General features: G+C 48.1%; 1 protein-coding gene across 1 annotated transcript in view; it reads right to left on the reverse strand.

Moving 5' to 3' along the window:
• The window catches only part of ABTB3 (ankyrin repeat and BTB domain containing 3), a 93428-nt gene that overhangs the window by 56743 nt on the left and 24330 nt on the right, over nt 1-12355 (reverse strand). The window contains exons 3-5 of the mRNA XM_027769014.1: nt 5227-5392; nt 2618-2707; nt 307-408 (exon numbers count right to left, since the gene is read on the reverse strand). Of these exons, the coding sequence (XP_027624815.1) occupies nt 307-408; nt 2618-2707; nt 5227-5392 (358 nt within the window). The remainder of the gene's footprint in view (nt 1-306; nt 409-2617; nt 2708-5226; nt 5393-12355) is intronic.

Genomic DNA, 12355 nt, shown 5'->3' on the forward strand with positions numbered 1-12355 from the left:
GCAAGCAAAACAAACAAACCCACGAATGACAGCTGAGGTCCCACCCAGAGCAACCAGCAAGGACTTCGTAGGCTTGGCACTCTGTGTGTGAGGCTGCATGTGGGCATGGTCATTTCATATTGGTTAAAGCCGGGTCGTGTGGATCATGACACAGAGTATTTTTATTCGTAGCATATGAAAGGGCTATCTTCAGTTGCAATTAACCAATATGAACCTCTTAGGGAACTGCATGCTGGGAGAGGCAGACTGGTGTCATGGAAGAGGTACGGTCCGAGGTCAGATGTGGGTAGGGAAGTACTGTAATACCTGGACTACAGGAATATGTCCATGCAACACAGCAAAAGTCAGAGCCGTCCAATGGCGGGTCTCAGGGTGGACGGATGGGTATTTATGAGGAGAACTGACAACCTATAAACAAATTGAAGTTATTTTCAACATGTGACCTTCACAGTACTTAGGTAGTAAATCTGATCTATCCGTGCCTGGGCATATGCGCTAGAGGTGTATAAAAAGACATTCTGGAAGGTGCCCTGGGAAACGCGGGCCATACAGGTAGGGATTCCCCAACGCCTCTCCCCAGAACTGAGCTTCTGTCCTGCCTGTGTCTGTGCGGACGGAGGCTGAAGCAGTCCTCCCAAGGCAGCCCACTGCAAGCCTGTGTTTTGGAGATTGTCTCCACCGGGGCAATGAGGAAATTTCTCAGTGACTATGTCCTCCGTGCGTGCTAACAGGACTCCTGGACTTGCCGGAAAGCAATTCGGAGAAGACCTCTCGTTTCCTCCAAGGTGCCTCGGAGGCGCTGTGATGGGTTACTACGAGCCAGTCCCCCTGCCTGCCTCTCTTCTGAGAGCTAGGGGAGGTCAGACGGCAGGCCAGGCCAGTACTAGTTCATGCTCACTTTTAAGAGACATTCTCAGTAGTGACAAACTCCAGGCAGTGGATGGTCTGCTTTCAACTTTCAAGCCAGGAAAGACCATCACTCATTGGAAGAGAGGACATCTCTAACGTGCTCAGAGCTGACCCAGGCTGTCCTCACTGCACTCCTTGGCAGGCTTCCTGTTTGATAAGGACCCTTGTGCTCCTGGAACTTTCTCTGGACATGTTACAAGGGAGCAATCTGAAATTGGTCTTTCAGAACAGAACAGGGGTCTTGAAACACCCCAGGCCAAGAGAAACGCGGGAGGGCAGCTGAAGGCTGGGGTTTTACAAGACTGGCACCCACACCTGGCTTTTCTACCACACGTTGCTGGGACCATGTAACCTCGATGCCAGCTTTATCCAGAGCAGCTTGGTTCACAAAGCACCTGCAGGAGGGAAGCCCTGAGCTGACACCTGGGGGATGGGTCAGAGAACGCCTCCCAGAGTCAAGGCATGGCCGACTTCGCAAGGGTCTTCCTGGTGCTTAAGGATTCACAACAGGGGGAGAAAAATCCCCAAATATTCTTGTAGGGTCCAAAACAATTCTGGATCCACAACTATGCCTAGTCTCTGCTTCCGTCAGATGAATATATAACTCACTGATTGAAAAAGAAACCAAAAGTCCCCACAGTACCAAGATGGCAAGGACATCTAATTTTGAACTGAAAAGGTTTCCTGGGGTTGCTGTGCTGGTCTTCCTGGCATCCGAGACTGCCAACAGCCGGCACCCGGGGGAGCTGGTCTTCAGACAGCACAGAACGTGGTAAGAGTGGATTTCATCTATTAAGAGCCTTGGGTAGGAGAGGAGGGGCTGACAGCAACAGTCTCAAACCTGTGCTCTCCGTACCTCTCCCTTCCAACCACTGTCTGACATGGTGTGATGATTCTCCATTTTGCAGATGGGAGCAGAAAGGTTAAATCGGTTGCCCAAACACAAACGCAAGTCACTGTGGCGGAGGTGGTTTCAGACCTTGACTCCAATCTGCCAACTTCTAACGACTGTGGGGAGGGGGCACTGGGAGAGGAGGATGTGCTTTCAACCATCAGACGTGGCCTCCAGAAGTGAGATCTCACAATTAGCCGACACGCGGAGGCGATCAGGACTTGAGGAGAGACTGGGGGAGGACCTGGGGAGGTAACCTCAGCTCGGGGCACTGCGCCAGTGCTTCTCCTGCTTTGGATCCGGCAGGGGCAAGGGCTCATGGCTCAGAGCTCTTCTGCCCAGTCCCAGAAGGCATGGACTGCAGTAGCGTCAAGGATGGCAGACCGCAGCCCTATGGGAAAGCGGGGCTCCTGGCAGCTCTGTCGGCTGTTTTTAAATGAAGCATACAAGGGGACTTCAAAACATTGGGAGAATAATGGAATTAAAGTTTATTTTGGTGCAAACGAATTTCAAATCGACGCACAGTTTTTCATAACATGCCATTTCTCATGAACATTTTGAAGACCCCATGTCTTCAAAAGGGATGGATTTTTCAGGAAGGTCCTTGCAGTTTGGTTGGGCTAGAGCCCCAGGATGGACAAACTCTGTCAGGTGGTCCCACCAGGGCCACAGTGACTCAAAGGGCAGAGGAATGATCTGGGTTTGAACTGGGCTCCTTCGGCAGTGGCTCGTGGGAGGAAAAAAACCACCCTCTCCTTGCCTGTCTTCCCCTCAGACAGCTGGGCAGGGGGCACCCTGAGCCCTCTGCACCCTCACCTCCACATTCAGGTCAGCTCCGGCATCCAGCAGCATCTGAACCATCGCCTCGTCCCCACGGACGCAGGCGTACATCAGGGGGGTCATGCCCTGCGGTGAGTTAAAACCAGAGAATGGAAAACGTTTATAAGGTGGCTGTGGTCAGTCGATGACAGCAAACGGAAAATGCTCCTTGTGTTTAGGAAGCTGTGCTTATGCCCCCAATCCAGCATGAGCCTAAACAGATGTGCGGCCTAGGACTCAACCTAAGGTCACAACCCTCCACACTCTGGAAACCAAAATGGAGGTGAGAAGGGAGCGGAAATTGCCTCCGCAGCATTCACCTTCGCTTACTTTGGGAGATTTTTATTTGTCTGTCTGTCTTAGGGTGCAACAGACCTAAGTGTGTTTGCTCAAACAACTTCCAGCTCTCAGGAACCTTCGGGGTTCTGTAACAGGGGCCCTAAGCAATCTAACTGATCAATGCTGCTTCCTTGACACGTGCTCTCTCACAGTCTAACAAGTGTCACCTCTGCTGTGTAAAAGCCGGTGGTCAGAGTCAAGGGAAATTGGATGCTGAGCAGGAAGCTCCCCCGTCATTGACACGTGGTTTGACATTATCACAAGCAAAAGGCAAGGAGATGAGGAGTGGCCTGTCTTTGCCCATGATTCCTGCTTATCACGAAGGACGCACCACAACCAGTAGAAGGAAGGGACGGGTGTTCCAGTCAACAGTGTTGTGAGGGTGACCTTTGGGGAAAACATTCAAGTGAGAACCTTATCTCAGACACCAAATCATTGCTCGTTTCATTAGAGATCTATCGAAAAAAAAAAAACCCAACAATATCTCACTAGTCTCTGAATATGTTTCAACGCATAAAAGTAATAAAAGACATTACAAAAGAAAATCGTCATGGCATTGAAAACATTATAAAGAAAACTAAAAAGTAAGCAATAAACGGAGGCCTATTTGTCATATCACAACAAAGGGTTATCTGTCTAATACATAAAGAAGAAAAGCAGTAAGCCTCCAGTGACAATTGGGCAACAGATAAGCAGAAGTCTAACAGGGAACAGGGACATAGCTGGAGGGTGTGTAAACAGAAACAAAGCTTCTAGGACAGTAATTTAAGATCAAGAACCTTAACAAAGGTTGATGTATTTGATCCACTATCTTCATTTTACAGAATTTTCCTAATGCAACAATCAGAGATTTGACCAAAGACTTGTATAAGCAGGTTTAGGCCAGCATTATTAATAAAAGTAATTGGAGGGACCAGCAATTGGTGTAATGGCTATGTCGCTGGACTCCCATGTAGTTGACTGCGGTTCGAGTCCTGGATCTGGTGGTTTGAACTCACGCCAGGCACGTGTGCGTGCATGCCCAAGATCCCTAGAGGAGAATGGAGGAGAAGGGACTGTGGCATGGCCATCCCCCCCGGGGGGTGATTTCTCACTTTCTGTCTGTCTCTCTCTGTCTTTCTAGTGAGCACACATGGCCTATAGCAACAACCTCTCCAAAAAAAAAGTAATTAGAAATAACCTAACTATCTGACAATTAAAGAATATAAGCATGATCATTTTATGTAGCCATTAAAAGTGATTTAAAAAACCAATATTGCCGACTACCTTTAATATGACATATCAAAAAAAAGCAGGATATAATTGATCCCCAGGTTATAAAAAAAAAAAAGGGTTTGTGTGTGTGTATTAAGACCCCTTGGTGGGAGCAGCAGTTAGCATAATGGCTATGTCGCTGAACTCCCACATAGTCCACCGCGGTTCGAGTCCTGGACTTGGTGGCTTAAACTCATGCCGGGCACGTATGCGTGCATGCCCATGATCCCGAGAGGAGAATGGAGGAGAAGGGATTGCGGCGCAGTCATCCCCCCTGCGGGGTGATTTCTTGCTTTCTGTCTCTCTCTGTCTGGTGAATGCACGCAACCTATAACAAAAAAACTTCTCAAAAAAAAAAAGAATATGATTAGCTATAATGAAACAATCGTCCCTACTATTCCTTCTATGGAACTTGCTGCCCATGTGAGAAACAGCCACGTCTGTCCACCATGACTTTCTGTCTGGACTCATGTATAAAACTGCTGTTTGTTTTCTGACTGCAACATTCCACCCACACAGTGTCTTCCCCAGCTGGTGGACATTAAGCACCAGTACCCCCATTTCAGGAGTTTGGGGGATAGCTGCTTATCTCTGGGGTATCTCTGAGGTTCCTCAGAATCACTTTTGAGTTTCTCAAACATACCCTAAAAGTCTGGTGAAGCCTGCCTGGACTCATGCAGACAGGCAGAGAACTGATTGTAACCATGCTGGGGAAGGGACTTGAAGGACACGTCCTAAATATAAATGCTGGTTATCTGGGCAGTGGCATTGCCTCCCTTCTGGAATAGGCCTATTTTCCTCTCTTCCAATTCAGCTGCAAATATCACGTGCTACTTCTATAAAGGCGAACAGAGTATTTTTGTGTTTTTAAAAACCTAAAAAGAAGCAACCTAAGTCAGCAGCAGGGGAAGCTCTGTCCAGTGCCTGCTGGGGACTCGACAGCTGCTTGTGTGGCCAGTGGTGGCACCGTGGGGAGGAGGAGGGGTGCCTGCCCAGCCACTCAGACTCTGTACCTGCTCGCTCATGGTGTTGATCCCATCGGGCCCCAGCAGAGACACCGCCTGCTTCACCAGGTCTGTCCGTCCGCAGTTCAGCATCCGGAAGCCCAGGTCCTGCTTAAACTTGGCCTCGATGGCCACTGCATCCAGCTTCCGAGAAGCGCAAAAGCAGTCGTCGGCCCTAAGAAAAAGAGAGATGGTCACACGGGCCGGCGGCTTCCCCAGAGACCCGTCCCTGCGGACCGGAGGGGCAAGCTCATTAGGACGCACAGCGGAGCTGTGTTTGCTTTTCATGTAAATAGCCTGTTCCAAGGCTCCAATTAAAATGATTGCCTCCTGATGTCGCTTGATCCTTTGTCCTTCACAGCGGCTGCGGATCCATCTTCTCTCTCTTCTGTGCCCCCACAGCACACGGAGCTAAGTATCACACGGCTAATATTTATCAAATGTTTACTGCAGGCCAGGCGCGCTGCGAAAGTCTTCACATGAATTAATGTGTTTAATCTTTGCACAACTCAGGAGGGGAGGACTGTCATTATCCCTCTTTTAACCGTGGGGAACAGAGGCAGATAAAGGACTTGCCCAAAGCCACCTGGTCCACAGCGTGGGGCTGGGCTTTGCACCCTGCTGGTCTGCATGGAGACTGGCCTACGCGCTTGTGTCTCCCATCCCCATCAGAGCACCCACGGTGTGCTTCTCCGACTCCCTGCTGCAGGCTGGGACTTCTGAGAGCTCGGACCTTGCCTGGTGCATCTCTCTCCCCCAAGGCCGGACAGTGCACAGCACACAGAGGTATTTAAGAAAAAGGTTGGCTGAATAAACAGAAAGTGAGTGGATTCTCTGCATGTAAAGCGGAAGCAGGACAGAGAGCCAGCGAGATGAAATGGGAGCATGAATGACAAGAAGCCTCGAGAAAGCTGTAGGACAGGCCAGGGGTGGGGAGCCGGCGGAGTCCAGAGGGTGACGAGACTCCACCTAAACAATGCGACTTCCTTCTCAGAGTGAGCCGGTCAATGGTGACATCAAATCACTAAGCATTTACTGAACACCAGCTTGTGCCAGCTCCAGGTGCTGGAAACACAAAGGGGAATGTGTCACTGTCCCAGGCCCATTGCCTGGAAGGGGCGAGGACATGGGCACGGGTCGTGAAAACTCAACATGGCAAATGCAAGAGTCGAGGACTTCAGGCATGCACTAATACGGGACCAATGCATTGTGGGAGGATGAGGGAGCTGCGCCAAGGCCGAGGGGATCCAGCAAAGCTTCCTGGGGGAGGTGACTCTGACTGTCTTAAATAAGGAGACAGCAGAAGAGAGAGTGAGAGGGGCCAGCAGGTGGCGTGGTGGTTGGGACGCTGGATTCCCATATGGCCGACTGTGGTTTGAATCCTGGACCTGGTGGCTTGCTTTCTCCCTCTCTCCCCACCTTGCCTCTCTCTGGTGAGCACATGTGTCCTATAGCAAAAACAATTATTTAAAATAAAAAATTCTTTAAAAAATAAGAAGAAGAGAGGGTGGGGGAACTTTGAGCAGGGCTAGGATGAGTCAAAGTCTGAAGATGAGACATGGCAGGCTGCGTGGGGACAACTGGAGGTTTCGGTGTTTCTGGAGCATAAACTTCTAGACAGAGTGCCAGAAGCTGAGGGTGGTGAGGTAGGCAGGGGCTGGATTACAGGGGACCTTTGCTTTAATCCTTAAGGCTTCAGGCTTCATCCTTCTAAGCCACTGAGTGCTTTGAAGCAGGCAGGGGAGTGCCATGCTGGCATGGCCAGTCGCGGGAGAGAGTGCAAGGTGAGCGGAGGGAAGCCAACCGTGGTGTGGGTTAGCGTTAAATAAACCAGCTGAGTGGGCAGAGGAAGCCGCAGCTGAAGCATAAAATGACAGAGGACTGGGGATGCTGGTGTGGGGCAGAAGGCGTGGATTCGAGTCTTTGCCATGTGCACGTGTCCGCTTCCCAGACTCTGACCCTTGCCCAGAGGCAGGCGAACCACCCTCTCGTGCCACATGGAGTCAGAGCTGTCCCTGACCCCTTGCTAATTTAGACAGTGGGAAACGAGAAAAGGAGCCAGGTGTTCACAATTTCTGGTCCTGTTCCTGCCTCCTGAGCTATAGGGAAAGGTGACTTCTGTGAAGGAAATACCTTCTTCTCAGTCCCTGGAGGATCTGGGGAACAACCCTGGGAGGTGAACCACCAAGAAAGCCTCAGGAAGTAGATGGGATGTGTGTGGCCGGTCACTGGGCTCCTGATACTCATCTCCGCCGAGCAAGGGAGCCAGAGGCTGAAGGCTATCCAGGAATATGATCCCGGTGCAGGAGCTGCGGGGGCTCTCAAGGCTAGACACAGGAGCTTGCTTCTGCCACCAGAGGGAGCTGATGCAGTGCAGACAGACTCTAGGGAAACAATTTGTTCTTGAGATGGGGTATAATTGGCATACAGGCCTCAGGAAGCAGGAGTCAGGGGAGGCCTCTAAGGAAGAGCCTGTGTTTGTATGAGAGTCCTGGAGGGATGATAAATGCTATCCAGGTGCCCACAGCCGACTAGGACCTGGACTGCAGGTTGAAGACCTTTTTCACGGCAGGTGGGGGAGTCAAGATCACCCAAAACTAACACAGAGCGCTTCTGTGGTGGTAGGGTAAGATTAAGACTGGTCTGGCTTCATCTTCAGCATCCAAAATGTGAACTAGGCACAGACTAGGGTCATGGAGCTTCTTGGCCCAGTGCACTGGGGCTTTGAACCTGGGTCTCCTGAAGTTAGGGTTGTGATTTAACAAATAAAACAATACTGTAAAAATAATGCTTCACACATGTTTAATGTTACCCACTGTTTATCTGAAACTGAAATTTAACTGAAAGTCTCTTTTATCTACCTATCAGAGGCCCAGAAAGAACACAAAGAGAAACCATGCCTCCCCCCACCAAAACCATAAACACCATCTATCTCCAGGGGGAAGAAGCAAGACCCTTGATGTGGGGTGGGCTTCATACAAAGGGCCGATGGTCCCTAGAAATAGCTAAGGAATAAGTGTCAGGCAAAACAGGACGGCGGGATGTGGGTCAGATGAGCAGGACAAGGTCTTCGGGCACACACCAGAGGCTTCTGGCAGGGATGGGCGTGGTGTCTGCCGAGTTGTACTGAAGTGACTGGGCCCTTGACTAGGGGGGGCGTGTGTGTGTGCGTGTGCACGTGTGTGTGCACGCGTGCGCAGGTCCTGGAGAGGTATCAGAATTGACTCATTGCAGGGAAACTCTTTCTTCTAACAGACTGCTCTGCAATTCTGGAAGAGACAGATCTGTGACACCAAGTGCTCCCCTCTTGAGCAAAGGTGACACCGCTGCAGAAACACGCCCTTGTAGTTGCTGATTTCTTGGTTAAGTCACTTCTGATATTCTCCATGCTTGGCGGCTCGTTCGTATAAGCATTTATTTCCCCTTGCAGTGAAGTTCCATATGATTGGACAAACGTTACTGAGCCCTTACAGTGTGCTGGGCCCCATGGAGGGCCTACGGAGGAGACAAAGAGCCCTGCTCCTGAGGCTCACAGGCTTGTAAGCCAGGAATTCGGAGAATATCAGAAGTGTTTATTAGCTACTGCGGCCCTTGATTTTAATTAGAAAGAGATAAATGGCAAGAAAATGACTGTAGCTGAGATGATGATAATTGTTATTACAGGAAGCTGACGTTCATGGAATACTTACTACTGAAATGGAAGCTCGTGTGTTAACCCATACTCCCGATGTAGGTGCTACTAGGAGCCCCACTCCAGAGGTGAAGAAACCGAGGTCAGGGACCTGCCCCAGCCACAAAGCTCGAAGTGGAGAGCAGGACTGAACCCAGGTGTTCTGGCACCAGCTTGGCCCTCTCACTGGAACCTGGCAGTTGTCTATCCACTATACAACGGTCTTCTTGAGTTCATCTCTGAGAGGCCTTTCAGATCCTCAAATTTAGCATGTCCAAAATGGAACTTTCATCGCATGTCCACCTCCCACCTCCAGTCATCCCACTGCAGTACATGGCACTCCTGTCCTGCCGGGCACTCAGGCCACAACCTTCTCTCACACCGCTCACATCCATTCCGTCAACTGTTGATTTTGCCACCCAAATCCCAAAGCCACCCACTTCTCTCCACTCTGCTGCCCTGCACTGGTCCCAAACACCAGCAACACCAGCATCCATGTCTTTGCTAGATACTGCAGTAGCCTCTAGCTGGTCTTCCTGCTTTCATCTTCTCCCCAGCCCCAGTCTCCCATACAAGGTCAGAGTGAGTTTACGATGTAAGTGGGCCATGCTGTGGCCCTGCTTACACCCTCTCAATGCCGCCAGCGAATTATTCTATTTCCTGCGCGTGTGCAGGCATACATGTGTGGTGGTTTTTAATTTTTACCTTTTGACAGTTTCCTTGCGGAATTCCTCCTGCCTCTCAACCTCCCGAGAAGCTGGCATTGCAGCCTTGTGCAACTACACGGGCTCTTTCATTCAGACAGGGTATTGCTACATGGCTCACTTTGGCTGCAAGTTCACACTTCTCCTGTCTCAGCCTCCCAAGTCACTGGGATTACAGGTACATGCCACAGGCCTTTAGAGTGTGCTAGGAAGTGAACCGGGGTCTCCCATGTGACCTCAGCTTACCAAGCAGCAGTAAGCAGCATGTGCTACCTCATGTGCTTCCAGGGCCCTGAGGATAACGGAGCCGGCATGCAGGGATCTGCAGGCTCTGGGCCCCATCCTGCTCTCCAGCCGCCTTCCTCCATCCCTTAGCACCCGCCGTTCTCTCTCCTCTTTCTTTCTTCTGTCCCTTTCCTGCCTTGAGGACTTAGCTCTAGCAAAACTGAAATAAATAAATAAAGTGTTCTCTCCCCAAATACATGATAAGTATGTGAGATATTGCCTATGTTAATTAGCTACATTTAGCCTTTCCACAGTATATACGTATTTCGAAACATCCTATGAGGAAAGACAGAGAGAGGGAAACTGAGAATCCCTTCCCAGGGAGGATGACCATGCCACAATCCCTCCCCTCCACTCTCCTTTTGTAATTTTGGGCATGGATGCACACAAAGTCGGCATGTTTTTCGAGCTGCCAGGTCCGGGACTTGAAGTGCACAGTCAGCCATGTGAGATCCTTAACCACCATGCCACTGGCTGGCCCAAGAACAATTAATACCTATTCTAGTAATTTTCAAGTACCTACAATCATTGTTTTTCATTGTAGTCACCATATTGTGCAACTATGTCTCTTGATTTTATTCCTCCTAATTGAAAACTGTATCCTTTGACTAACACCTCCCCAATCCGTCCCCTCCCATCACCATTCTATTTTCTGCTATATGAGTTCAACTGTTTTAGTTTCCACACATGATGAGATCATTGGAATGGTATTTGTCTTTCTGTGCATGGCTTATTTCACTTAACATAATGTACTCCAGGTTCATTCGTGTTGTTGCAAGTGACAGGATTTCCTTCTCTTTTAAGGCTGAATAGCATTGTGTTGTGTTTACATACCACCTTTTCTTATTCATTCATCTGGACAGTTAGGTTGATCCCATAACTTGGCTGTTGTACATAATACCATAATGAACATGGGAGTGCAGAATAGCTCTTTGATATACTGATTTCATTTCCTTTGAATGTATATGCCATAGCAGAATTGCTAGATCAAACTAAAACTATTTTTAGCTTTTTGAGAAACCTTCATAAAGTTTCCCATAGTGGCTGTACCAATTCACATTTTCATTAATGATGTAAAGGGATTCTCTCTTCTTCACACCTTTGCCAACATTTATCTTTTGTCGTTTTGCTCACAGCCATTTTAACAGGTGTGAGATAATGTGTCATAGTTTTAACTTGCATTTTCCGGATGGTCAGTGATGTTGAACATCTTTTCATATACCTGTTGTCCATCTGTATGTTTTCTTTTGAGAAATGTCTATTCAGGTCCTTCGTTCATTTTCAGTTGGGCTATTTATTTTTTTCCTATTGAGTTGTTTGTGTTCCCTGTGTATTTTGGTTATTAACCCCTTATCAGAGGTAAGGTTAGTAAATATTTTATCCCATTCTGTAGGTTGTCTCTTCACTCTGTTGAGTGTTTCATTTGTTGTGCACAAAATTTTTAATTTGATTCAATCTCATATGTCTAATTTTGCTTTTGTTGCCTGTCTTTTCAGAGTCATATTCAAAAAATCATTGCTCAGATCAATGTCATGGAGTTTTTAATCATGTTTTCTTCTAGTAGTTTTACAGTCTCAGGCTTATTTTTAAGAGTTTAATTTTGAGTTGATTCCGTATGTAGGGACTTTGCAAAAGGTTCATGGAAAAATAAGGTACAAGTTTATTTTGGTGCAAAACCATTTTGAAATGAACACATAGTTTTCTTTTAATACATCTTCTTCATGGAATTTCTTTAAGACCACTTGTATATGGTGTGATATAAGGGTCTAATTTATTTAAAAGTTTACTTATTTTATTCATGAGAATATGCATACATGAGAAAGACGAGAGAGAAAGAGGCATCCTCAAGGGGCTCCCATGTGCAATTCACTTTCCCCAGCCCTCCAGCTCATCAAGATCTTGGGGATGGACCTAATTTGTTTTCAGACTGATCCAGGAATCCAAACCTGAGTCAGCTATGTGGCTTCCAGTACTGCAATTCAGTACACTACGGACTGTGTCACCTGGCTTGGGCCAAGGTCTAATTTCATTTTTCTGCATGTAGATATCCAGTTTTCCCAACACCATTTATTGAAGAAATTGTTCTTTTCCCCATTATGTCATCTTGGTGTCATTCATTCTTGACAACAGGCCTTGTTTATTAAGAATCCCCCAGTAACACAAAGTGAATAATGATTCTGGTTACTGAACTTTAGCAGTAAGGTCGGGCAAGCAAATTAAAGCAGGTAAGAAATGTTTTCCACAAAAGTCTGTAAAAACATAGCTTGCTATACAACCCACTATGTTAGAAAATTTAACTCTGAAAAACAAAAATCCTACCGCATTCCTGTAAATATGACTCAGAGGTTCATTTACTCTTTCAGGAAAGTCTCTAAAGGATCTCCACTAGTACACACCAGCAGGTCCTCCTGTGGTCTGGACAAATAAGTGTGCCCTTCTAGCTGCCTGACTGACTTGTGCAGGAGTCTACTAAGCCAGT

The sequence above is a fragment of the Tupaia chinensis genome, unplaced genomic scaffold (assembly GCF_000334495.1).
Source record: "Tupaia chinensis unplaced genomic scaffold, TupChi_1.0 Scaffold148234_1, whole genome shotgun sequence".
In the NCBI taxonomy this organism is placed as follows: domain Eukaryota; kingdom Metazoa; phylum Chordata; class Mammalia; order Scandentia; family Tupaiidae; genus Tupaia; species Tupaia belangeri.